The 27,830-nt window shown below is 44.4% G+C and overlaps 1 protein-coding gene across 2 annotated transcripts in view; it reads left to right on the top strand.

The window, feature by feature from the left end:
* The window catches only part of SUCLG2 (succinate-CoA ligase GDP-forming subunit beta), a 732,334-nt gene that overhangs the window by 581,015 nt on the left and 123,489 nt on the right, over nt 1–27,830 (top strand). For both annotated transcript variants that reach the window (XM_069643788.1, XM_069643789.1), the window contains exon 10: nt 26,070–26,190. In XM_069643788.1, coding sequence (XP_069499889.1) covers nt 26,070–26,190 — 121 coding nt within the window. The remainder of the gene's footprint in view (nt 1–26,069; nt 26,191–27,830) is intronic.

Raw genomic sequence — 27,830 nt, 5'->3', positions numbered from 1 at the left:
CTCGGACTCGGCATTCCCACAATGGTATTGACCAATTGTGGTTTTGGAAAAATTCCTTCTGCTGTAATTTTATGTCCCAAATATTCGATTTCCGTGCAATTTATCTTACATTTGTCCTTGCTTAAGGTCATACCTGCATCACATAATTTTTGACATACATGTAATAACCTCTTGTCATGTAGTTCTTGAGTGACAGCATGAATTAGTATATCGTCTTGAAAACAAATCACTCCTTCAGTATTCTTGAACATACTATACATAACCTTCTGGAAGACTGATGCTGCCGACACTAATCCAAAAGGCATTCTTTTAAATTGATACAAACCATCAGGAGTTATGAAAGCAGTCAGTTTCCTTGAACTTCTGTGAAGTTTAATCTGATGGTAGGCAGATGATAGGTCTAACGTTGAAAATATTTTAGAGGGTCCAATAGTAGAAACAATTTCTTGTATATTCGGTAAAGGATGACGATCAGGGATGACACATTTGTTCAACTCACGTAAGTCAACACAAATTCTAAGTTTTCCTGATTTTTTCCTTATAACAACAAGTGGAGAGACCCATTCGCTGGCATCAATACTTTCTATGATTCCATCTTCTTCCATTTTCCTTATTTCCTTGCTGACTTCTTCTCGTACAGCTAAAGGAATGTTTATTAATCTTTGGGCTACAGGTTTTTGGTCTGGTTTGAGTAATATCTGATGGGTATAACCTTGAAGACATCCTATCTTGTCTCGGAAAACCTCTAGCAAACCAGCTTTACGTATAACATCACTGCCATTAATCACTTTAGAATTGACACTACTTATAGACAAAACTGATTCCTCGCTGGTGGAATCCACTTTCACTCGTAATTTGCTCTGGTGAGTCCAGCTGAGTAGAGCAGTTTTACCTTCACCAGTGATGTATATCTTGCCCTTGGCAGTTCTGTTCTTAAATTTCAGCTTTCCCCAATGCCAACCGATGACATTGATCTTCACACCTCCATATGCTCTTGGATTAATATCCATCTCATGTAAATACTCATGTTTATTCTTGTTCCAAAATTGTCTCGGTAGGAGCGTATATTTTGCACCAGTATCAATCATCATACATACTTCGTTGCCATCAATGGACACCATAGCCCTGGGACTTTCCAACACCTCTTCATCATCATCGTCAGTTATGGTACATACGCAATCCACTTGAATTTCCTTCTCACTGCGATCACTATCGGAATTGTCTCCTATCCAGTTCATGGCATTATCACGTGACCTGCAACATTTAGAGAAGTGACCCTTCCCTTTGCACTTGTTGCATATGATCTTCAATGCTGGACAATCTGGGTCATCAGCCCAATGATTCACGTTGCCGCATCTGTAACACCTTCCTTGGCGCTTTTTTCCCAATTTCATTAATTGATTCTCTGGACTGTTTTTCTTAGAGACTTCGTATGGTGAACTTTTTTGACCACTTTTGCTTGATCTTTTGTCCGTTCTCATCAAATTGTATTGTTTAGTGACAGATCTCTTCTTAATTGTATTATCATTGATCATGGAAATCGACTCCTCATCAGGTGTATCATGCATTCTACTATTGCTGCTTCCTATTTTTACTTGTTTCATCTTATTCTCCAATTCTTTGACACACTCTTCCGTGTGTTCTACTTCTTTTGCCACTCGGAGAACAATGTCAAGGGAAGGATCACTTTCCGACCATAATCTTTCCCTCACTTTGCTACTGCGACACTCTAACATAAATTGGTCTCTGAGTCTCTCATCCAGTTGTTCATTGAAATTGCACGACTTTGCTAATTTTCTTAATGCAGTAACGAACTTTTCCACGCTTTCTCCCTCCTCCTGTGTGCGTTTGCCAAACTTGTAACGTTCCAAAATTATGCTCACCTTCTTTTCAAAGTGTTTGTCAATTTTTTTTACAGCTCGCTGGTATTCATTTAGGTCCACACACTCCTCTTCCGGCACTTCTGGAAGTGTTTCATATTTTTCTTGTCCAACAGGACCTAAACAGTGCAAGAGTAATGACTTCCTCTTCTCTGCACTACAATTGGGACCACACATCACTCCTGCATAGTGTTCAAAGGATTTTATCCACCTCTTCCAAGGCAAAGCAGGTTCATCAGTGCTAGGCATAAAGAAAGCAGGTGGAGGCACACTGCTAAAAGCCATGACAGTTTGTGTTTATTAGAACCAGATAGTGTATGTATGATTCAGTTAAGGCCCCGTAAACAATGTAGAGCACAGTAATGTCCAGGGAGTGTGAAGTTCACAGCACTTTCCTGCAGAATCCTTACAAGTATGTGTGAATTTAATTTCGATTGAGCACTTTTGTTAATTGCCTTTTTCAGAAGAAAAGTTGATCCTTAATATAAATCAGACGGTGAGTATTCAACTTGTATAGTGGTTAACATAAAGTATTCCATGAAGTAGCGATGGACACAAAACAGGAATTTCTGCTTTCGATGATGTGCTGTATTTTCGACACTTTCAATATGCGTATAAAACGCGGGCTTGCGTTTGAGAAAAACAGCGTACTGTGTCTTTAAAGGTGCCTTCCTTCTTCAGCGCATTCAACGCATGCGCGATTTACGATGCAAAGTGTAAACGGAAGAAACCAAAAGGAAAGGCTGAGACGGCTTATTGACGTGTAGCACAGACCAACAACATCAATCGAATTTCACATATGCTGCCAAGGAGCGAATGAAACGCGGCACTGGGTGAAATATTTGAGACGAACTGGGAAGCGTTACCTTCAGGAACTGGAAAACGGGGCCGCTACTACGCCCGGGCATGAGCGGAGCGGCTCCGTACACATTGATGAGGCAATAGTTCAATTATCCCATCCTCGTCGCCAAATGAAGTAGGCCATAATGGGGATAATATATGGGACATCAAGAGGCAGTTATAACAGTAAGTATATTTAATAGGTAGTATATAATAATGCAATTCAGTTACAAGTAATGGAAGAGGAGGGAGACAGCTTGTAGCAACGAGAGCTGGACAGTTATCATTCAATTGCAGTCCTCTCTTCTAGAACTCTGTTGGGACCTGAGTTCTTAGTGTTCTGATTCTACACACCATAATGTGATCAGGCATGTCCCACAGAGGTCAGGCAGCTTCCATCAGAATGGTAACATACTACAGATTATTAATTTTGAGGGACGCGGTAGGGCTTTTATTTTATGGTCTGATCCAGGCGGTGTTGCAGATAGCGTATTGGTGCTGGTTCTTTGCTGTTGCTCAACCTTTTTCCTCTGAAGCCCACAGGGTTTGGAAAAAAGTGAGCCTCCCAAGCATTTTACTTCAGCAGTGTGGTGTGACACAAAGCAGTAGGGCAGGCATAAGGAATTTGGGCCCTCCCCTCCCACCATCCTCCTAAGGGGTAGGACTGGCTCTGGATGGCCCCTGGTAGTCCCACACCAGGCTGAGGGGTTCCCATCCCCTCTTGAAAAGACCATGGTACTGGCCTGGTCACACCTCTACCATTTCCTACGACCCCCCCCTCCTATCCCTGTTCCCTGTCTGACTTGTCACCCACCCCGCAAAAGAGACTCTTAATCCCTGATCACCTCCCTGCGACATTAATGCAATAGATGGAAATCTGTGCTGAGTAGTACTTCTTATAGCAGTTTGGGCATGGAGATCATTGGCATGGTGACCTCTTGTTACAATACTCAAAGCATCAAGGGTTGCCTGGGGGTAAAGGTCTATGTCCCTATGCGCACATATGATCTGTGTTAAACCTCCTGGGTGTTGTTCCTCTAGTGCGATTGCGTCAGCCCAGACAGTGCTTTTATTGCTTTCTGGGTGCAGGAGGGCTTTCACTGTGAGTCCTTGGATTTTAACAGGAAGATGGCATTTATGGTCGGTTTCTTCCATAATAGACACTGTTCAGGCTCCCGTGTCTGGTCACTCCTCTTACTCAGGGAATAGGTCTTCAAGGTATTCTGGCTGCATGGTTTCCTTCTTTCATTCTGTTTCTTCACCTCATTGGAGAAGCTTGAACACAGATGGGGAAGTCCATTATCCTTGTGTTCTTAATATGGTTGTTGCTGGACAAAATCTGGCCAAGTGATTAAGCTTTCCACAGTCGTAACATATCATGATCTTGGTGCTGGGGGTGGAAAGAGGGGTCTGGGTTTTCACCCGTCTGTTTTGACTAGGTGTCCTTGGTCTGCTTTTGGGGTGAGTCGAGAAAATGGTGCCGGGTCTCCTAATCATTGGACGTTCACTTCCTTGCCAACCTCCTATCATTCAACATTTTTAGTCTCCCACTGGTTTCCCGAGCATACATGGCTCTTTGGTGGGCATTAATTGTTTTTGTTGCTTCCTCGTAAGTTGGTTAATGCCAGACAACGTTCTGTAGATACTGGGGCAGGGCGCCTATAAACATCTCCACCACTAATATGTCCTACACCTCTTTGTAGGTCTCGTCTATCAGCCACGTGCTGAGTAAATACCTTTCTGGATAGGACAGCTGTCAGAGTTTCACCTTGACCTAGATAAGGACATAGGACATGAAGACAAAGTCGATAATACTCCTGGTCCTGTCCTAATCGCTTGAAGATGCCGCTCTTCAAACACTTACATGGGGTTCTCCTATTGGGATGTATTGCTTGAAAGGCTTGTAGGGCTACCACAGTCCATAACGCAGCAATATATTTGTCCCAGCGATAACCGTGCCACTCTGCTGTTTCTGCAACCCTCTCAAATTTAAAGAAAATAGCATACAGGTTGTCACCAGTGCCGAGCTTTTGTAGGATCGCCAAGGGTACTGCTGATTGTTCTAGTCTCTCTGCATTCGCACCTTGTAGAGCTGTTAGTTTCTTGGTGTTGGTGGCAAGTCATCCATCTACCAAGGCATGTAGAAGGTTCTACATTGGAGTTTAATAGTGACTGGAGTCACAGAGAATAGGACCCTTTCCGACTAGAGGGGACACAATCTCTTCGACCTCATCTGAGTCAGAGGAGTTTCTCCACTGGCAGCTACTTCGTGAATTGACTATCCACTTCCACTGGCTTGCTTTATATAATGGTTCTTCTCCTGGGCCTCTTGTATTTGGTTCAAGAGGCTGTTCCTTGAATCTGTGGCCAGGGTAAGGTTTTCTTCAAGCAGGTTGATCTGTGTTGGATCAATGTCAAAAACGTCCAACTCAGAGGATTGTTCTGATTCATCGGGTACTGGGTTGAGACTTAGAAACTTCAACTTTGACCTCCCAGACTTCTCTGTCCCAGGTCTTGGTTCTGGTGGTTAAGAGTCTCTGGTTCTGATTTCCCATCAGTTTTCCTTGACATTGGGTGACCTCTGTGTTTGGGCCTAAAGGATCCCACTTCCGATACTGTGTTACAGGTGGATTAAAGAATAATCCTACACTCCAAGACAATTCTAGCATTTTAATTAAATTCTTGAAAGGACCTATGCCATGCCCCTCTCTCCTCTAAAAAGCACTATCCTCCCTAACCTAGGTGTCCCTAAACACTAGGTCAGCATATGTGGCATATTCCACCATATTGTCTAGGTTCTTAATTCTGCTAAGCGTGAAAATCTTCAGGTGGATTTCCTTCAATAGCTGAACTCGCTAACATTCCCTACACTATTCAGTGGTTAGCGTTCTAAAGGGGTTACTGGGATGTGCCGTACAGGCACTCTGCCCGATACTGCACATGTATAAGTTGGCACAGGGGACAGGATTTAGGGCCCTGTCAACTACTACCATCTTCGTAGGTATGGAAGGCTCCCTATTTTTATTTATTTTTTACATTTATAAAGCGCACAAAGCAGCCCCTGGGCATTGTGGCGCTGTTACAAACAAGGCTTACTTAGATACAGGAAACAGAAGGAAAGACAGCCTATCTACAGTTCATGGTTACAGTGAACCTAATACCAGACAGGCAGCAGTTAATCGTGCAATGTACCGTAAGGGTGGGGGGACTCTCCAGTTCAGAGGTTACATGGGAACCGGATAGAACTAATATCTTATGGATCCTACTGGTGTAATGAGGGCTAGTTAAAGTGACTTGTTTTAAGGGTTTTCCGGAAACTTATATTTTAGGAATGGAATTGCATGACTGTCTTATAAAGAAATAGGAAGTTGACACATACTGGTCTTTGCCAGACAGGATAAAGAAAGCTTAATACAAGTTTGCAATTATTTGAAAAAGAAATATTCTTGCCTGGCACTCCCACACATGCCTTTGGCACTTAATGGTTACTACTGCACTTTCTCTCTATTAGCACTTCAAGTGAACAGAGAAAAGATGGTGACGCGAGGAGCAAGGGCAAGAGAGGAATGCAGGACGAGCTGTGCTTCGTTGAAGATGGCAACTTAAATAACTACCTTTGCTACACAAGTGTTTATTTGATAAGCAAACCTACAGAATTGCATAGCAAATTGCTATGCAACACTGCTTGGTTTATGCCTTGCATGCATACTTTATTAGGAAATTAACGTATCTAAAATAAACCAAGCTGGCTGTGCTTCACTGTTTAAACATTGTGCAATCGTTTTTTTCTAGATTTTTATAAAAACAGCGCTAGCACCTGGTCGCATCAACCAGTGGTCGCCGGCCCACCCCAGGTTTTCCATTAAGTAAATTCATGTATGCTCATTCTGTGGCAACCTGCATACATTGCCCTTTAATATGGACGGTGCTGCAGCGCTCCCCACAGACTGGTGCTAACCTTTAGGGATCAGCACTGATCAGTGGACGATTCCCACTACGGACTGAAAAACCAATAGGTGTACATGTGCCAATCCACGCAATACCCGGCTAGACAGCATTGCAGGAGCAGAGACAAGAGTAACAAGAGCATGACCACCGCCCCTCTTTAGCTTCATGATCTTCTACAAAAAGGCAAATCTACCCTGCTGAAGGGCAAGGGAGGCAGGGGGCACCGTTCCAGTAATAAAGAATGTACGGGTAAGTTGAGTATTGGGGATATATTGTCTTCCTATCCTGAACACTTCAATCAAGTAGGCCTCCCACTCCCAGTAGAGAGGGGTAGTGGGAGGCCTACCTGGGGGGGTGAAACAGAATGTTTTCAGGATAGGATAGACAGATTAGGCTAGACAATTTGTAGCAGGGGAGATGGAAGGGTGAGGTTATGTGAGGTTCTTTCTGTAAATGATGGAGGATGCAGTGTGTATGCAGTGTGGGTGCCCAGTGTGTAAATGCTTTCTTTTGTGTGCATGATAGTTTGCAGAGTGGAATGTGTAAGAGATGCTGGCTTGCTTGTCGGATGTTTGTGTGGGTGATGGCTTTGAGTTTGTCGTGACGCAATATGGTATTTTGTGGTGAATGGCTTGGAAAAAAATGCAGATTCCTTTTTGAAGACATTCCTTTTTGGTACATGTGAGCCAGTGGAGATGGGTCCGTGCTGCGGTGATGTGTGAATGTTTTGGTAGGCAGAGGATGAGTCTGGTAGCTGCGTTTTGTATGTCCTGAAGGGGGCGGGTGCTGCTGGGGAGCCCAGTGAGGAGAATGTCTCCGTAGTCCTGCTTGGACTGAACCAGTGCTTGGTCTGTGGTGCAGAAGTCATCCAGAGGAAGTATGTGTCTGAACTTTCGTAGGAGGTGTAGTTGTAGATTGCATGTTTTGGTGACAGCAGCTATGTGGTTTGTGAAGGAAAGGTGTGGGTTGAGTTCCAAGTGATTCACCCGTGTGGAGAGGGATATTTGTGTGGTGTTTGTGATGAGTTCAAGGCTGTGAGTTTGGGTTTGTGTCGGGCGGGGGGGAGGGGGGGGGCAGATGAGGAGGTATTCCGCTTTGGAAGGGTTGAGCTGGAGGAAGTGGGTGCCCATCCAGGAGGTGGTGACGGCGATCGTGCTTTTGAGTATGTGGAGTTGAGGGGGCTGTGATTTGGAACTATATTTGTGTCATCTGCACATTGGTGCAAATAGATGTTGTTTGCTAATGGTCTGTCCACGTGATTCAACCTATAGTTTGAAGAGGCGTGGTGATAGGGAGGAGCCTTGCAGGACCCCTTACTTAACCTGGGGTAGGGTTGGATCGAAAAGGGGGCATGGAGACAAACTATGCCCCATCAGTAATGTATGTAGTGATGCCAGTAGAGGATGGTGCCTGAGAGTTTCATACTGTGGGATAGGATGTGGAGGAGAATGGTGTGGTCAATGGTGTCGAAGGCTGTAGAGAGTACAAGTAATGAAGTAATGCTGTTTGTCCTTGGTCAGTGATGGTGTGGAGGTTGAGGATGTGTAGTGATCTCAGTGCTGCATCCAGGTTGAAAGCCAGATTGGAAGGTGTCGAGTAGGTTGTTTGTGGTGATGTATTGTTGCAGTTTGGTAGTGTGAGGAATTCGACCATCCATACAGTGGGTGTGCAGTCGCCTTGGCTTTTTTGAAATGTTTAATTAAAAGGAATGATGGTAGACAAACCTTAGGAAAATGTGTGGGGCTAATCCACACACATTTGCCTATGCTCGCACCACGACAAATACATAGACTCTGGGTAGACACAGCCTACAGGCACAGTCTGCCTTGTCATATTTAGTTGGAATATGACGGCCAGGAGTGCACCAGGTGGAGTGCACCAGGTCATCTCCAGATTGGGGGAGGGCCAACCTTCCCTCTACCATGGCCTGCCTGATTAACTAACAAAGGCTTCATGGATCAGTCATGCTCTTTTGTTGGGCCCTGCAGCTGATGGCAGTGATTACCATACGAATAGAGTGTATTTCAAACACGCCCACATGGGGTCTGGCTGCAAAGGCTAACCAAGAAGACCGGAAACCCCAACAACCCTTCATATGTAACACTGTCAACCTGAAGCCAGCTCCTGCCCACAGTGTTATTGACGGTGAACTGTCATGTCTGGGACTGTGTGTTTACAGTAAGCCTCCCTCGTAGGGTGACCCCATTCATCAGGTAAGAGAATGTGGTTTGCAGGAGCCAGAGTTTCGCCGCCGCTTCAAGGGAAACCTGCTTCTTTAAACAGGAACCACAGAGAGATCCATTAACCAGGTAGACTGTTTGATCAACAACAGACAGGAAGATGGATGGGACTTAGTAGCACATGTTTTCACCCCTTTACCTTTCCTGTTGCAAAGCCCTCTGGTTATGACATCATGCATACAGGAGATTGTTGGTGGGGACCCCAGGATTGGTTAATTAAGGTGGGTTTAGGCTACACCAATCACTGTGGCCCACTTGGCTTTAAAACAGTGCCAAGCCCTTTTTTTGGCAGATCATCTGAAGACTTTGTAAGGAGTAGCAAGAACTCGTCATTGGACCCTGGCAGTAGGAGAAGGAAGGCCAGGATTTCCAAAGAGGAAATGCATCTCCCAGGGAACATAGTGAGATACCAAATCCAGAGGACCCTCTAGGCGCTCCAGAACCAGCACCCAGCCTGCACACAGCATGCCCTGCTAGGCTCTGCAGCATGCATCCTATGTAGGTTAGCGCCAGAGGTTCTCTTAACCTTCAACAAAGGACAAGGCAGCTGCCTGCAACACACCCATCAACTTTGAGCTGTCCGCCTTAAAGGATGACACAATCTAATTGAAGTACGTGGGATAAGTGCCTCGATGAGCATCTACCAGCGTCTGCCTTAAAGGATATTTTCGAACCAGTCGAGTCCCTCAATCTGCAACCGATTGCAATGCGAACATTGTCAAGCCGCTGTTGTTTAAAGACATCCGCGATGTCTCGACCAGTGCTTCAGAACCATGACCAGCATTGAGACAACGAATCCTGACCCTGAGCTGCTGTGTAGGCCAGCCTGCAGCTGTTCACCCCGCTTTGCTTACGGAACAGTCTTGTCGCCTGATACCAGGAGCGGACTCCCATCTTGAACTGTCGCAGAAGCCTGCAAAGCACCCTGAATCCGACTCGACCCTGTTGAGCATCAAGAACTCCTATGGCACAAGGAACATTGTGATTCTGTCCCTCTGGCCCTTCCCAGAAGGCCCCTATAGACATATTAAGACACATTGATCCCTTTGTGCTGAAGCCAAGTAACTTTATATGGTTGTGCTTATTAACCATACCGACTACCCTCCTGTCAGTATGCAGAGTGCATCCCTTTTCCTACTTTGAAACTGTCTGTCTTCTGCATTCCTTTTCAGGGTGGGTTGTAGTTCGTAGTGTTGCTAGAACTGTCTGTTGCAAAATAAATAGTCCCTTTTTATCATTGGGAAATAATTGTATTTTTGCTGTGTTGAAACTCAACAATGATCCACAACCTTTCGGAGAGAAGCCTGCCGTTCTGTCCAAGTTGCCAAAATAGGACAAGGAGGTATATAATTTACTTGTTATTTCAATATATTAGAGGTCTGGGGCTGATTGATGGTTTAGACACCGATATTCACCCCTGGATCACTGGTACCCCGGAAGTTGACTTGTCACAGGTAGTGACGAAGTGTTCCATGATTCTGGCAATGTCTGTCAGGATAGTGATAGGGCAGTACTTTCGGGGAGATGTTTTATGTATTTTATTTGTCCAGTTTTTAGAGCAGAGCGATAGTATCAGGAGTTGATATTGAGCCAGTGCGGAGTGAGCAATTGGATGCAGCTTGAGGGTGGGCATGCATCATCCAGGAAGTGTACAGGTTTTTTTTGGTAGAAAGGGTGATGAGTTTGTGTCGATGGGGTGGAAGGTGTCCCATATATTCGGATGTTTCGAAGACTGGGTGGGAGTAGGAGAGGGTAGGGTTTGTCTAATGTGTATTTTGGAGGTGAAGGGAGTGATGTTTGAGTATGAGGAAGTTACATACTGTAGTGTATAGGGGGTGGGGGTGTTTGGATGGGGATTTGGCAATGTTGCATAGTTTGTGTGCGACTGGCAAGTTCTTGGAATTAATGGGTGGCTTTGGCATTGCGTGTCTGTTTTGTATTTGCTGTGGTAGTGGTGTTCTGGTGGCGCAGCACAGGTTCTTTTGCCAGACTCTTTCTAGGTGTCTGTCTTCCTGCTTGATAGAGAGGAGGGAGCTGTTGAACCATGTTTTTTTTATTAAGGTGGCAGCTGGATTTTTGTAATTTAAGGGTACCAATTTTGTCGAATGCTTGTGGTTATGATGGTGTTGTAATAGTTGAGGCACGTGGTGGGGATTTGCTGTGGGGAGGTGGTATGAGTGGTGCTAAGGCTGTTTCTGTAATGTGTTTGGCTAGTCTGGCTGGGGGCGAAGGGAAGGAGTGGCGGGTGGTGGGATGTTGTGTGGCTGAGTGTGAAGGGGATTGCAAAGTGGTCTGTCCAAGTCACACTGATTGAGTTTTCCAGAGAGACACGATATTGGCTTGAAATCAAAAGGTCCAGTGTATTCCCATGAGTTACACACATTCTGTCCCTCTGAACTGCACTGTTGTGTTTATCGTCTGCCATGAGAGAGAGGAAGCAAAGTGTTTCCCATTTTTGTATCCTGAGAATTTACCAAAGGTATTTCACAAATCTTCCCACATTCTCACCTTTTCCTATGCCAATGTTTACTAGCTTTAAAAAGCAATTATAAATGCCATTTTCTGGTGTTTCTCTTCAGGATTCCACGTTTCTGATTGTCACTTTGCGTTTTGCATTTTACTAGGATAATAACCATCTGGGAAACTAACTTGACGCAAGCCAACAGTTTGAACGATTGAAAACACTTGAAAACACAACTAGACTTACTATCTCCAGCCAGGCCATGCAACATATGGGCAGACCCCTAAAGATCAGCACAAGCACCAAGTAAACCCATGCTGGCCTCAGGCATGGTAGAGAACTCGGCATTAGCTGGACAAAAGAAGCATATGCCTTTAACAGCCACCTGACCCTCACAAGCCTAGGAAAGTGTGGTTGTTGTGTGCCATTAAATGAATAATTCACACCTGGAAAATGGTGTTAGTTTTGGAGCAAACTCAATGTTTTTTCAAATTTATTTGGTTCTGTGTAATAATGTCCCTGCAAAAATGTCGCCTGACAAAAAAGTCGCTGATTTTGGTGCATTACATTGAACATGCAGGGGATACCCCTGTTACCCCCTTCTTTTTTATTACTTACATTTTTTTAAAAAAATGTTACAAATGGAGGAGGGGGACATCCCTGCAACTCGCCCCTATACATAATGTCGCCAATGGCTTTTCCCAGCGACAATATGTATGGAGACTTTATTAGTTGCTAACCTTTATTTACTATGTAACAGACACTCTTCTATGTGTAAAGGCATGTGGGCTTTGATTAGGATATGAGAATCGGTTATATTTTGTCTCAGAATTGAGTTTAAAACCTAAAATGTCAAGCGTTGCAAGATGTCGCAAGCATCATAACACTTTGCAAATTGCATGGCATAATACAACAGAGTATGCCATAAAGAAGGGAACATTTGCATATGGGATTTTGTTAAGGTCCATGTGCACATGTACTGTCGGTCTCTCTTCTGCCTCTCTTTCTCTCCCTCTTTATTTCCCCTTACCTAAATTAGATGCATTGTATACATTGTGTGACAAGGATCAGGAATGGCACACAAGTGAGGGAAATTAGGAACTCCCTGCATATCATGAAGTATGGCTCTAGGGGAAATGAGAGGCAAGGGCCTTTAGATTAAGAGAATGGGTTCCAGGGATATTTAAAAAAAGTAGGCCCATATTTCCCTTTCTTAGTTTGCAAGGGGCAACAGAGAGCAACTTAATGTCCCAACACTACCTTGCACAGGTCTTGTGCTCAGTGGGCACTCAGTGGTCCTTGCCTGTCAGAGCAAAGAGCATTGTTTTTCAGGCAATGATGATATTTTATTTATATTGCGCGTATACAGAAGTATTTCAAGGCACAACGAGGTAGGGGAGGGGAACGAGGTAGGGGAGGGGAACAACGGGGACAAGACAACGATCTTACTAGGCCCAGTGACCTTGAGATTGCGCAAGTGCGCGGGAGAGAAAAGGGGAATAGTGCCGCGGGAAGGGGAGGAGGAGCAAGTGCAGGACATAGGATCGAACATCGAACGGACAGCAGGTGGCAGTACAGGGGTTAAGTGCAGACAGCAAGTGTTGGATAGTGCAGGTAGGGGGACTGTAGGGTTGCAGATACAGCGCCAAGTACAGGGTTGCAAGGAGGCAGTGCAGGTGTGCAACTGGGAGGGCAGGGACCTGGGCCCATTGTTCAGAGGGTAGCCAGGTTACCTGTGCAGTAGCAGACCGGAGATCAGCAGAAAAGAGGAAGGGAGAAACCAGAAGCAAAGAAGAAAGTCTTGAGCTGCTTCCGGAACCAGATATGGTTATGCACAAGTTTGAGAGGCAGGAAGGCTGTTCCAGAGGGAGGCGCCAGCTGAAGAAAGAGATCTGCCCCCAGCTTGTTGCTTGGAAAAGCGAGTGACCCTCAAGGAGTTGGAGGTGGAGGAGCGAAGAGATCGGGTAGGAAGATACTTCAGAAGAGAAAGTTGGAGATAATTTGTTCCCAGTCCCCAGAAGGCCTTGTGGAAATCAATGCAAAGGGTCTTGAACTTGATCCTTGCAGCCACTGGGAGCCAATGGAGAGATTTAATTACTGGAGAGATACCATCCCGGGGCTTGAGGCCAAGGGCAAGTCTCGCAGTCCTGTTATGGATGAGTTGCAGTGGACGGAGAGTATAGGCGAGCAGATTTAAAAAGAGGCTGTTATCTTCGTCAAGCCTAGAGAGAACCAGAGCTCTAAAGCCAGTGAGCCTCTGGGGCAAGGAAAGGAAAGTAAGAATACCCCTGAGGTGCAGTTGGTAGTTTGACTTCTTATAGACATCAGAGATGTGAGGAGAGAAGGACAGTGTTGAGTTGAAGATAACCTTGAGGTTCTTAGCCTCACAGGTGGGAGCAGTAAGAGGGCCAATGCAGGCTGGCCAGAGAGAGAGGGGAACGAGGGGTGCAAGTGTGCCAATGAGGTGGATATCCGTCTTGTTGGCATTCAGGCAGAGATCATTGGTGGCGCACCACTCTTGGATTACAGACAGATAATCCAGGATGAGAGCAGGATAAGAGTTGGCTGAGGGGAGCCTGAAAGTGAGCTGGGTGTCATCCGCATAGCACTGGAAGATGGAGCAGAGAGCAGCAATGTGGTGGGTGAGAGGTATAATATAATCCAACAAAAGGAGATTAAGGGGTATCGACCACAAGCATCCCCTTAGACTGAAGGATCAACCCTTAATAAATTGAAAACACAAAGCTTGTGATTTAAAATTGCTGCCTTATCAAGGTGGATTCCATTACAGGACCAAATTCATTTATGGTGCTGGAAAAAACATTGCATGACAGCAGGGTTATAGAAAAATACACATTTTATTTATCAAATGCATACGAAAAGTTTAAAAAACTCACAATGCTAAAGTGCCTGTACCGTCTTCTACCAACAAGATGAGGAAGACACGTACACTATTGTGTCTGCATGTGTTAACACCCTCCAACAGGTAAGTATGTTAGTTTGGATACTTGTCCATTAAAGTGTCTTGTGCTGTGCTAATAATCACACTGGGCCATACCTCATTAAACACAACTCACTCAATCACATTCCATTCATTCTTTCTTCATTCACTTTCTCAATTTCATTTCACAACCACAAACTGTGCCTGACATGTTTCTTTCCGCGCTTGGTGTCTCGTATCAAATACCCGAAAATTCTTCAGGGGCTTGTGTGAGGGGTTAGTAAGACATGCAACATCTAACAATGTAGCTCAGTATTTAAAAACAAATGGATTTTACAATCAAGAACATTTCCTTTACAGAAATCTTGTAGGAGTTGCAGTGATATTCTGTCTCCACAGGGTTTTAATCCCCTTATGGTCGAATGACCCGTAAGAAAATCTCCACCGTGAGGTACAGTGGATGTGGACTGCTTCGTATACGCAGGATCTCTACGTTGTGCGTTTGTCATCAGAGAGTGGAAAAAGAACCATCTCGAATCTCATCGGGAAAGGAGTAGCTGTTAGCTAATCAGATGAAACTTTTTTCCCAAATACTGTCTAAACAGCGTTACTTTCTTTTTTTCTTCTGGATTCTCGGGTTTCTCTTATCCAACCTCGGTACGTCCCGTGAATCAGTTGTCGGTTCTATCTCCTTTCTTGACCGAACATGGCAGAGGATTATGCGGCTGTGCTACATGCGCCGTAACCTTTATCGCGAGCTGAGGCAAGTTCCACCTGATCCAGCTCTTGCCCGTGCTACTGCTCCCAGTATGTTTCAAGACCAAACGGGTCTCGTTTCAAGTAGGGATCTGGGTTCCGCTTCTTTCTGTCCGACTTGTCTGATTCCTCTCTGCACGGGCCGCTTCCGGGAAATCTTCAGTCAGTGGGTGAGAGGTGCCAGGTATCAGTTGAACAAATAAGGAGAAAGGTTAGACCCCAGGAGAACAACGTAGGTGAAGGGAGAGCGAGAGAGAGGGCTAGAGGCGTGGAAGGACCCAAGTTGGACCTGGGTGGGTCAGTCAGAGAGGAAAGAAGTCAGCCAGCCCATAGCCTGATAAGTGATACCCATGTTATCACGGAGCTGGTTGAGCAGGATGGCATGGTTGACCGTGTCAAAGGCAGAGGAGAGATCAAGTAGGATGAGGACAGAGGGGAGATTAGAATCAAGGTTAGAGAGCAGGTCTTCACAGATGTTCAGGAGAGCAGTTTCCTTGTTTCTGGCTGCTCTGAAGCCAGATTGGTAGACATGGAGACACCCAGCAGATTCAGTGTGAAGAGTAAGCTGGGAGATAGCCAGCTTTTACAGGCGTTTGCCCAGGAAAGGAATCATGGAAATCGGGCGATAATTAGCCGGAAGGGAGGGGTCGGCTGAGGGTTTCTTGAGAAGAGGTTGCACAAGAAGAGTGCTTCAGGGGAGAGGGGAAGAGTGGTTGCAGAAGTCAGCCAAGGCTGGAGTGAAGGTGTCAGTGTGGTCCTTGATGGTTTTGGAAGAACAGGAAAGAACCTGTCTTGATGAGGCTTTCATAGACTTATCTAGAAACATCGTCAAAAGAAACGAGGAAAGGCAGAGAAGGGAGTGGGGTGGGGGGGCTGGCTGCAGGATGGCCAGAGGAAGAGGAGAGACTGGAGGGAGAAGCAGGAGAAGCTGAGAGGGTGGACAGGATGTCTTGGGTTTTAGAGATGAAATGAGAAGCCTGGGCCGTACAGAGGGCCTGGGAAGGTACAGAAGAGGTAGAGACTGCAGCAGGATTGGCCAGCTCCTTGCAGATTTTAGGCTCAGTTGTTAGAAGGCCGCAGAAACGCTAGCTTGTATGTGAGCTCTCTTCTTAGTGGGGGCAGAGAGTCTGTATTTCCTTTGGAGCAGGCGGCAGGCCAGTTTGTCAGAGGATGTACAAGATGCCAACAATTTCCTCTCAGCCACCCTACACTTGGGGTGTAAGGATGCCGAGATGTGACTCGTACCAGGAGTTGCTCTTGGCTTTAATCTTCATGCGGATCCTCATGACGGGGGCAAGTGCATCAAGAGTATCGGAGATAGAGTGGAGCATGGAAAGGGCTGTGTCGGGGTGTGAGACAGCCAAAGGTGCAGGGGGGGGAGAGAAGGAGGCAGTGAAGGCCTCAACTGACACATGCTTCATGGGTTGAATGACTGAGAAGGTGGGTGGCAGTGTGGGGCGGGGGGTAGGCTTGTCCTGAGGGGAAGGGGAGGGTCCGAGGGAGGGAGGGGGAGAGAAAGCCTACAGACCAGGCATTCAAAGCAGGAGTAGTCCTGCATAGGAATGATAGATTCCCGAAACCACCTGGTGTTGATGCTTCGTCTTGGTGGTCAAATGCATCTGCATGACTATTTTTATGAAGTATCTTTCTAGACTACTGTTTGCTGTTTGGAGTAATTCCTCTCAAATGAAACTATTTGTGAGGCACGTAAGTGTCAAAGTGACTGAAAAAATATATAATACAAAAAGTGGTGTATAAAAATTGAATCCGGTTTAAAAGCAAATTTAAACAATGTTAACATAACTGTGTCCAGTATATGTAAGTAGATCATCCACTTTCTAACTTGATCTGTTGGCTTATTTATAAGATTACAATAAAGCCTGAGATTGAATTCTCAACCTGATTCATTTTCCTATTGATTTAATCCTTTTAGACTGCTCTGCAATTTACAAGAGTAGTTTTATTAAAGGCAGGCACACACACATCAATTATGCAAGCTGCGTCTAATTTTCTCCAGTATTTTGTCTTCCTTTCCCGTCATTGGATTTAGGTGCTTGATTAGAACACGGTTAAAAATAAACAAAATACATCTTTAAATTGGGTGGGCTGCAGTAACTATTGTGTATATTTATTGTGCAATAAACCAGAAACTTAAACGAAATAAGCAGAATATATGCTGCATGCCTAGTTTGTAAATGAGCTGTTTAATAAGACAACGGCAATGGCTTACACAAACTGATAATTGCATGTGTTCTCAGACATGCAAACAGTGTGAGCAAATTCTTCAAATCAATTTAATGTCTCACATTGAGAAAACCACACCCTGCTTTTTAAAAGTACATCCTCAATCGTATAATGTTAAGGCAAAGAGATGAAACACTAGGAAGTTAGTCCAAATACACATTTCTTCTGCTTTATTGATCCGTCTTCACTATGCAATATCTATGCGTTGCTGTGTGGAGCTGCAAAGTGAAAGCAGAGCATCAAAAAGAATGCCCCGCTGTCCCAGACTTGCTGCTTTTTTGATTCACACCCCTGGCTTATCTCCTTCTATATGGTCTTAGCTAGCACAGGTCACACCCCTGCTTCTGTTAAGTCTTGTATAAAGCCTGCTGCCTTACAAGGCACATGTCCCATTTGTTTGCCAGTCTTCCCCACTACCAAGTACAGGCCCAAAGACATTCCTATATTAACTCAACATGAGCCCTCTTCCTTCAATCACTGGGAAGCCCAAAGGCCATGCTTGAGCCATCTTGTACACCCTCTGCGTCGCCTTCTCTTCTGCTGTCTGCTCCTGCACACACCTAAGTGGCGGATAAAGGCTACTCACGTATGACCTAGGACGAAAAGTACAAGCCAAAGGTTTCATGCTCTCTTGCTCCTGAGACTGAATGCATTGGGATTTCTGATGTTGTGTATTTCAGTTTTGTAAAATATGGCAGAAATTGTTTAGTTATTTCATATCCGACTGATCTAAATGTATGATTCTAGGTCTGAAGTATTTGCCATTAAAACAGTAAAAAGAAATCTCATATTTTGCTTTTAAAAATTGTATATGCTTTTGGCTCTTACTATGGGGTTACAGCAAACTTTGTCTTTGATAATGCAATAGTTCAGTCCAACATTGGGAGAATTTCATCCTTTGCCTACACGAGTGTTAAACAACTTGACGTTCTAATGCAACCTAGCTGAAATATGGTAACTGAAACATCAGCTCAAGTACTTTTACAATTATGCACCCATTACCTACAGTCGGAGAAGCTGAGCTCAAGCAATTCAGTTTAGGTTAGTAGACCGAGTCGGACAGTTTTATTGTCCTGCAAGACAATAGTCAGAGCTACATGTTAGTCTACTAGACCAATCCCGCAACAACCTGACCCACACACCATACCTACTCCTTTACAGGTTGACCCTGTGACTTATTTGATACAGGAGAACAATAGCCCAGTGTCTCCTCGGCAGCCTGCCTCCTCTGTCCTGCTTTTTCCAGCATGTTCTGACAGTCTGGTGGTGTTGCAAATGGCTCCACTGTGTTAAGACACCTGACCAGGATCTTCCTAGAAGCCTCCCACTCAGATGCACCATTTTTCTTAATCCACATGCCAATTCTTTTAAAACGATGCCTGCAAAATCCTCAATTTGTGTCCATACTACATGGCACCACTGGTCCATCATCCAGAAATTATTCAGCAGCTTCCACAGGCTAATGAAAACCATATAGCACACTGATGATAAAACACCATTGTTTTAAGTTCTTCTATAATAGCTTTAAAATGAAATAGAAATGTTGGGGGGCCTGGTCTAAATTGGAGTCTGAGGCAATTAACTAAGCAATACTATTAGATCAGTTGATCAGAACGAATAAAGTAAGACATTTGTATCTACACCACACATCTCAAGCCGGAATCGACATAGGATGCAGGCTAAGTAGTTAGCGCAGCAGATCTTTCTCCTACATTGCTGTTTGATCATTCTGCTGTGATATGCTTTATGAAGGATATTGGTGCAGCATGTGATAAACCCTTATGGCAATTTCCTGAGTCTCCATGAGAATATTAGTATGTATGTGCAAGAAACTGAGGCCATGAGCCTCCTACCATTTGACTTAGATGCCTCTAAAAAGATTGTCGATGGTGTCTTGATGCTGACCAAGAATAGAATCGGAGGCTAACTGAGCTATCAGCTTAATTGATTTGAGGATAAAAAGTAGGGAGCATGAACATTCTTGTTTTGCCAGCATGCTGTAGTGATAGTTGGCTACAAAGCTAAAAGTGGACTACGTAGGGATTACTGACTGTTTCTACAAAGAACTGTGACAAAATGACTACTTCCCTGGAGAACTGCAGGGTTAAGTCGTGGTTTCTACACTTCTACTTAGCCCTACATCACTGCTAAAACTGCAGTGATTTCAGGCATAATGGTCTCTGTTTGGTAACCAAGCTAAATCCTGTGCACATTTGAAAGTCTTTGATAGCCTACAAACTGAAATTGGTTTGAGCCTGGCTGAGGGAGACTAATTGTATAAAAGGGGATCTGAGCCCGGAAGAGTTGGATCCGGGGTGAACCGTGAGTCACCCGAGAGGATATTGCTGTGACAAATGGGAACCAGACTGAGGACTGCCTAAGAACTAAAATTGTTCTGAGCCTGTCTGAGGGCAGCTAATTGTATAAAAAAGGATCTGAGCCTGGCTGAGGGGGGATCCAGGGTGAAGAGTGAATTGCTCGACTTGAATATTTGGAAAGGAAATTATTGTTGTTTTGGTACATCAGAAGGCCCTGATGTTGGTAAAAGGAACTGTGTCCTTGTGCTGAAGAAGCCCAAGAGTGTGCTATGCTAGAGTGAACTGCCTTGTCCTGTGCTAAAAACGTGGGGAAGGGAGGCCAACGGCCTAAACATCCTGACTTATCATTTTGTGAACACTTCTTTATTTTTCATGAACATTACTCCACACTATTTGTAATTTAGCGGTAAGGATTGGCAATAGGTTTTTCAGTATAGGCCCTTTTTATGACGAGACTCCACTAGGACTGCATTATTATTTTTTGATGGTCGTAGCTTGCTCCCATCTTATATTTAGGTTTAGATAGGCGTTTATCACACCCTTGATAAAGTTCAATAAACACCCTTGAACTGTGGCCACTTGTCTGCCTTAAAGAAGTGTGTCGAAAGCATAGATTCAGTTTTATCGGTGAGCAGGGTCGACTCGGTCCAACAAAGCAGTGAGATTCTACAAACAGCAATGGCTTGTGACTCAATGCTTCGAACAAGCAGCGATGTTAGGTCAGCGTAGCTAGAAGGCACTTGAAGTTAAGCGAGTGTCAAAGGCAGCTCCTGTGTGTCTTTACTGCAGCTCAAAAGTTTCCAGAGTGCTTGCACCATCTCGAAATTGCAGAGCACCAGCAGATTGCTTTGATCCTTAGTGTTGTTGGGCCCTTCACCGGCTCTTTGAGGAAAGGTGGCTCTTTGAGGAAAAGAGAGTACATCTTCTGCCCTTCCCAGACAGGAGGTTTGCCCAGCTACACTTTCCTCAACCCCAGCCCCCGTATCCTATCTGCCCCAGAACAAAAACAGTCCTGTAATTATCCCTGGTGTGATGTCCCCATTGTGTTGCCAAAGCCCATTTGACATTCTCCACTTCCACCCCGCCACTAGAAGCGGTATGTGCTGTTCTCCTGGGACAGATAGAAAAGATTCTAAGCATAGAACAAAGAGCATACTGGGCACACCCACCATATGCTATGGGTGAAACTGTCAGGCCAGACGCAATACACAAATTTCCCTGCAGCTGGAGGCCCAGTGGAAATAATAAATGATACCAGTTTGGCTTTGGCAAATGTAACTGTACTTCATCTATCGCGTTATGAAACCACAATGTAGATTTGTATTTATCTTTAGTGAAAGCTCTGCCACCAGACAAATGGCGTTAGGCAGTTAAAGATATTTTCACGGTGGGTGCCGCTCCTTTTTAAAGGCAGTCCATAGCTTTTGTAATACATTTGGTGCCAGCAGACTGCTTTAGGAAGGCCCACATTACTCTATATCTGCCATGTTGACATATCGCATTGCAGCTGCTGGTGTGTAAATACCCTACGCCCACCAAAGTACACATGTGAACTGCATCTTCTATCTTTCAGCATGGAGCATTTTGAAAGTGAGTCTGGGCCCGAGACTAAAAAATGGCACCCCATGGTCAGACCCAAGGAACTGGAGTACTACCATTTTCTTGCAGAATAATGCCCATATAAAGCAGAGCACTGCTTGGTACATACATATTGTCCCAGTCTTTGAAGGCCTGCGCAGACAGGACGAAAGAAGAGGGGCCTGGGCACTTCAAGGATTAAGAAAGAGAGCCAGTTACACTAAAGCGGAGGGCCCTGAGCAGGTGCATGTGTTTCTTCTAGGGTGCTCCATTCTGCTAGCACTCTGTCTATCCAGGTTCTGCGGTTTTGTCGATCCAGAACTGGTGGCTGTGCTTTTTCGGTGGTGGCTGTCTCTCTATGGAACAAGCTACCGCTCCATTAACGATCATCTCATGTTTCGTCAGCAAATACTTTTTTGTTTTGAGCTACATCCTTCTCTGTCTTTCCTGTGATGCTTACTCTTTCAGCGCTATGATGCCATTGCGTGACCGGCACGCTCTATCCATTTCTTTAACATAACAACATACTAGAGGACTTTCCAAATGTGTCTGACTTGCTAATTATCAGGTAAGCTAGGACAAATGAAAGCCTCTTGTAAAACTGTAAAATGAATTCAAAGATTTTCTCTGCCACCATCCCCTGAGGATCATCACTGCCTCAGTAGTAGCTCTAATAAATAATTTAAGTATTTATTTAGCAAACAAGCTAGTTGCAGACCAGCATTAGCATCGGTTTCTAATTGGGCTTTGTGGATGAAATGTGGATTCACAGCCTACCGCCACCTCCAGGTCAGTGGTCCAGTGGATATCTTCAGTAAAATGAGTCATGATGATGATTTAGAATGTCCACTGAGCAGAGTGTGACCTTTTTTTACCACCATAATTGTTTGCCTATAAAGTGGTGCCATAGAAGGGAGTATGTTTTATCCTCATATGAATTTCTGTTTGCGACCCTCTTCCTAGTCTGGGAGCTTCAGGCCTATCCATGATGTGGTAGGCTATGTGCTAGGCCTCTCTAAAAGGAGCAAAGGCTCATGATGAGTGAAACATGCTTTGATCAAAAGATGACCCTGGGAAGTTATCTGGTCCAAAGGGTCCTTATGATGGACCCTACCAAGTCTAGGGCATTGGGAAACAAGGAAGGACCTTATGTTAAGACAAATATGTTTAAAACTTAATTCATGTTGGAAACCATAGGAATGACCGCAAGTTATTTAACATTAACATCTTGAAACCATACATCAGACGTGAGGAAAAGAACACCTCCCTTGTCTCAGAGAAGGTATATTAAGATGGTGTTCAACTTCCAGACCCTCTTCCAGATAAATCCACAAATGGGTCAGTGGAGGGAATGAAACCTAACATCCAACCAGAAGGAGTAATGCAGAGAATTTTTCCAGCAATATATCTCACTCTTCTTCATGCCTTTAAGAGTCACCTTACAGTGTCATATCCTTTAGATCAAAGAATGCAATGCATCTAAGGGGCTGGTAAACTATGCTCTAACTGGAATGGATAATATTGGAATTGCCTACTTAGATTGCATTGCAGTCTTGAGCAAAATTGTGTAGCATGCTCTCAATCATCTTGTCAAAAGTATTCAATGCACTACAAATAGCTAAAATAGTGCTTATGTTATTAGGTTGTGTACTGAGCACTGCTGACATTTGCATGGTCTGCAGGTGCTACGGCAGATCTGGTAGAGAGTGGGTGGGTTTGATTAGTTGGGAAGAGGTAGAAATTTATGATTAGTGTTTTCTGTTGAGGTTGCAGATCGGAAACACACAGATTTCGGCTTGCTTATAAGCCTTCTAGGTAAGAAGTTTCGGATGCATCAAAGGCTGTGTGTCGAGAGGGGCAGCCACGTGCCTATAGCGTAGAAGTTGTGAAGGCATCATAAGCAAGACACAGACTTAAAGTTCCAGATAAAATTGTTTATTAAATCAAATGTCATGATGGTTGAAGGCCTAACTTGCCCAATGCTAAGGTGGGATTTCCCCACCTGAACGAAACCAAGGAGTCAAGAGTTCAACCCAAAGGTCGGTCTGTGGCCAAAACCTATCCTTGCCCTCGCAACTAAAGCTAAACACTGCGTGTAGGGATGTCCATAATCAAAGAAATGGTGATCAAAACAAAGTTTGGAGCTTCTTCCAGTACTTGGCTTCCTTTTCAGTTCCCTTCCCCAAGTTCAAGGCAACACAGTTCACAAGAAAAGGGTCTTGATGTTCCATCCTCAAGACAACCTTTGCAGTTCAAGTCTCGGGGTTTCCTTCCCCAAGACTTCAACGTAGCAACTTGTACTTCTTTCACTCTCTCAATGTTCAACACTCCATCACAACCCCAGGTCAACTTGACCCTCCTTCTGGATTGCATCAATAGTTCACTTATATTCCTTCTCCTTCTTGGTTTGTTTTGCATTGTCTCTGGCTTTCTCAATTTTAGGGCTCTCTGGTCTAGGCGCAGTAGTCGGACCACAGGGTCCACCCATTACAGGTTGTGCTACCAGGAATCCTAGGCTCTTCAGCCCACACAGGTCTTTCTGTATTTTCCCCTGGGCACAGATTCACATAGCTTCTCCTGGTTAGCGTCTTGGGTTTGCTATCTATGTGTCACACATTTCATGCCAGTCTTCAGCTTTGCCGCACTGTATCCATTCATCAAGTTCACTCTGTGGAGGTTGCTTATATTCCCCACCTTTGTCATGCTCTTTCATACGTGCGCTCTTATTTCGTAGATTGTTTCCAAATGGCTACTTTCCCTTTTCACCAGCTAATACCTGTGCCTGCAAAGGTTTCATGCAGTATAATATTAAATATGCATGACTTTAAGTTTTCATTCAGTTCGGTGTTCAATATGCAGAATTTAGCGTTGCTTCAAGCTTTTATAAAAAAAATGTCTGTTACTTATGCGTAGCCCCTACGAGCGTCACGGTTTCGAGTGTCACCTCGCTGCACTCACCGGTCCTTGGCGTTCCTCTTCTGCAGCCTCGCTGCTTCCTTTATAATTTGCCAGCTCTTAGCCAGTCACTGCGATCCCCGCTCGCACTCCGGATGCTCCCCTCTGCACGCCAGTAGCTTTACTTCTCTTCCACGGACGTAGACGGCATCCTTTCTTTTCTTTCTTCTCCACAGCTCCAGGATGTTCTCTTGCAACCACGGAGGTGCCCACACCTCTGGAAGCCTAATGGCCCAACTCGCCCTGGCTCCACAGGTCCTCTGGGACTTCTGCCGGAAACCTGGCTTCCTCTCAGGCCCCACCACGGCTGCCTCCTCACATCCAGGGTCCCCTGCTGGTCTCTCCCACACAGGCCTCCCTGTTGGTCATCCTGTTGCTGCTCTCTGCTTCTCCTTTTATACACCTGCAACCACTTGACAGGTTGCAGGTGTGCTTTCTTCTGACTGTAGTTAGAGGGACATGCCTGACCTTCTCAGTACTTTGCAGGCATCTTCCTCATCCCACTACTAGAGTGGTGAAAGTGTTCATTACTCCTAGTCACCTCTTCCTCATCTCAGTACCGTCATAGGCAAAGTGAACAATAGCCCATAAAGGTCGGGGGAGGGTTAGATTGGTTATCAATAGGGAAAGGGGGATACCATGTCTCGCCAGTGGGTACCCCATTCCCAATCCCCAGGGACCCTCCACCCAGGTGATCCACCCCAAGGATCAAGATCCAAAAGCGGTGGCCTTTCCCTGGCCACCTGAGAAGAGAATTCGGGGGGAGTAGGAGTTAGGATACCCTCAGGTTTCTCAGAGTATGTCAGCCAGGTGCTGAGTATGTCGGTTGTAGTTGGAGATGTTTGTGATGTTCAGTGTTTGGGGGAGGGTCGTCTTTTTCAAAGGCATCTGCAAGTGGCTGGTTTGCTTTTGTTTGTAAACGAGGTAGAGAGAAATTCAGGGTTAGTCAAAAGGTTGGGAGTGTTCTTGGAGTTTCTGTAGTGCTATCAAATTATTGGTTTTGATGTCTGTTTTGTTATGGTGAGAGATGTTTGGCTTAAGTGGTTGATGAATGAAGATGCCCTGTGTTGAGGTTTAGCTGTTACAGGGAAGGCTTTCTCTTATGGTTCTGGCTGTGCCTTGATGAAATTACGTCAATCTAGTTTCCTGAGTGCAATGAATACACTCAAGACAGGTTTTTGTGAAGATCCTGTCAGCCCTACACATTCCCATCCTGTCCTCAGACAGAGGGACCGAATGCTGGAGAAACTGGTACAGAAATCCATTCCTGTTGTCACTCGGAAGCACATAGAATGGACATTCAGTCCTGGTACTCGCAAATGAGCTTTTTCACAAAAATGTATCTGGCTGCACTAGGAATTTTATTCATGCAGGTGCACTTTTGTGACTCGGCCTACCCTTGGAATACAGTGGGACACAAGTCCAGAAAGTCTGTTATGAATCAGTAGCTTTGTGTTACTCTTGGTGTCCTACTTTGAAACAATGTCCATCCCAGGAAATCTTTCACAAAATAAAACGTGTAGATTTGGGTCTACCACCTCCAACCAACCTTTTTGCGTTGATCCAGTGGTAGTTGCACAATTATTGCATGGTAGAGACCCTCTGCCAGATTTCCAAATTTTAAGTAGTTAAGCTTTTTGCAAACACCATTTTAGAATTTGGCTCACTCCTTTGGTTTGGATCTGTACACTGGAGCTCCCAACAGCACACCCCATTTAGCATACTCTCTGAAGACTTGCAAAGACTTTGGGCTATTGCTTCGATTTATTTTCCTATATTTTTGTTTTTCTTGTAGTTATTCCAAAAATGGAAATCGCAATTTGTGATGCGAAACTGGTTCACATTTTGTTTGTAAAAAATGTACCCACTTTTGTTTGAAATTAATCTGTGTTCTTTTTTAATTTTTAGGTTGAAGCTATCCTGGTCAATATCTTTGGCGGAATTGTAAACTGTGCTATTATTGCAAATGGCATTACGAAGGCTTGCCGAGAACTTGGACTTAAGGTGCCACTGGTGGTCAGACTTGAAGGTCAGTAATTGGACACAAAGCTTTTTTTTGTGCTTTGTTTTTGCTATCCTTAAGCTTTAGCGTGTCTAAAAGTGGGTAGTTTTATCAGAGGAAACCTTGGCTCATTGAAATATTGCAGCAAGTTGGTGTTTCCATGGTACCTCTCCCGCTTCTGTTGAGGACTAGAGGGCACTCACACCATGTGGGGGACACTCCATGGCTCATCTCCAACAGGCAGATTTATCCAAGCCAACAGAAAAATGCTGCAGTAGGCGGATGGTAATTGTTATTATATTTTCTAAATTCACTGAGGCTTCAATTTTCGATTCATAGTTATTGAGGCCAGCTAGTAAGAGCTGATTTACATGTGAAATGTGGAGTCGGGAAACATGTGTTTCGCGTCCCTTCTCGAATGACGTGTAATCCTGTGTAATTTCCTTCATCTTCATCTATTTGAACGCTGGCAGTTTCCGGATGGGCAGGGCAGGGGGTTTACTCAAAGTGCTACCTTGGCAAACAGTATGTGCACATAGGAAATAACATTAGCAACAGTGCAGATACACTTGAACTGTATTCATTCTGGTGTTGAGGTTCTTGCCCATCTGCAAACCACATTTGCTCTTTTTCAAAGTTACCATCATACCTCCCTTTTGGGGACAGTCTTTCTGATTTGACAACCTGCTGTGGTATGTGAGCACATGAAAGATTTTGTGAAAATAATACAAGTACCTGGCAAAGGCATTTTCAAATAGACATTCACTGGTACTTTCAGCATGGATTAGGGAATTAATGTCCATTCGTAAATTTGCAATTATTCGTCCTGTAAACTGAATGTCTCACTGTTGTATTTTTCTTCAATGATATGATATGGCATTTATAACGCGCCTGAACACAAGTGTTTCAAGGTGTGACGAGCCAAGGTGGGGGAGGACAGAGGGAAGACGGAGACAACGATTTTACTAGACCAGGTGACATTGAGTTTGCGCAAGTGCAGGAATACAAAGATAACCTGCATTATAAAATTAGTTGCTCATTTCCACGGCAACCACAAGGCCAATTTTCATTTAAAAATTATGCACTTTATTCTGCAGTTTAAACAACTGTTTTCAAGTCTTGCAAATGCCTGGAATATTCACATTTAATTGCATTACAAGCATGATTGTGAAACCTCAAATTGATCAACCTCTAATCATATACTAAATGGTAGTGTCAAACAGCAAATTAATTATTTTTCTAAACAGTTTAACATGTTGATACATCGAACATGCCCAGTGAGTCAATAAGATAATCATAGAAGTGTTTGTATAAGGCATGAATTTACAAGTAAAACCGTCAGCTACTGATGTAAATGCACTTGTCTTAGAAGGAAATTCCAATCTGAAATGTGTGTGTGTGTTGTAAGATAAACATGTGGTTGTACCAAACATATACAGAATTCCTTAGGAGCCACGTGCTTGGTACAAATACGCTAGCATGATGTAAATGCTCTTTGAGAATTAGTAAAGAATGGGATTTATGAGGAGATGTAAGGGAAGGGAGAGGACAACACTTTGGGGCATGGTGGTTGAACTAAAAACTACATGGTTTCAAGACAACCAAAAGGAGACATACCGACGTCCTGCTTCTCCGACACAGTGGAGAACAAACGACGCAAGGACCCA

The sequence above is a fragment of the Ambystoma mexicanum genome, chromosome 2p, assembly GCF_040938575.1.
Source record: "Ambystoma mexicanum isolate Mex_15411 chromosome 2p, UKY_AmexF1_1, whole genome shotgun sequence".
NCBI lineage: Eukaryota > Metazoa > Chordata > Amphibia > Caudata > Ambystomatidae > Ambystoma > Ambystoma mexicanum.
This window is presented reverse-complemented; position numbering and strand designations above follow the sequence as displayed.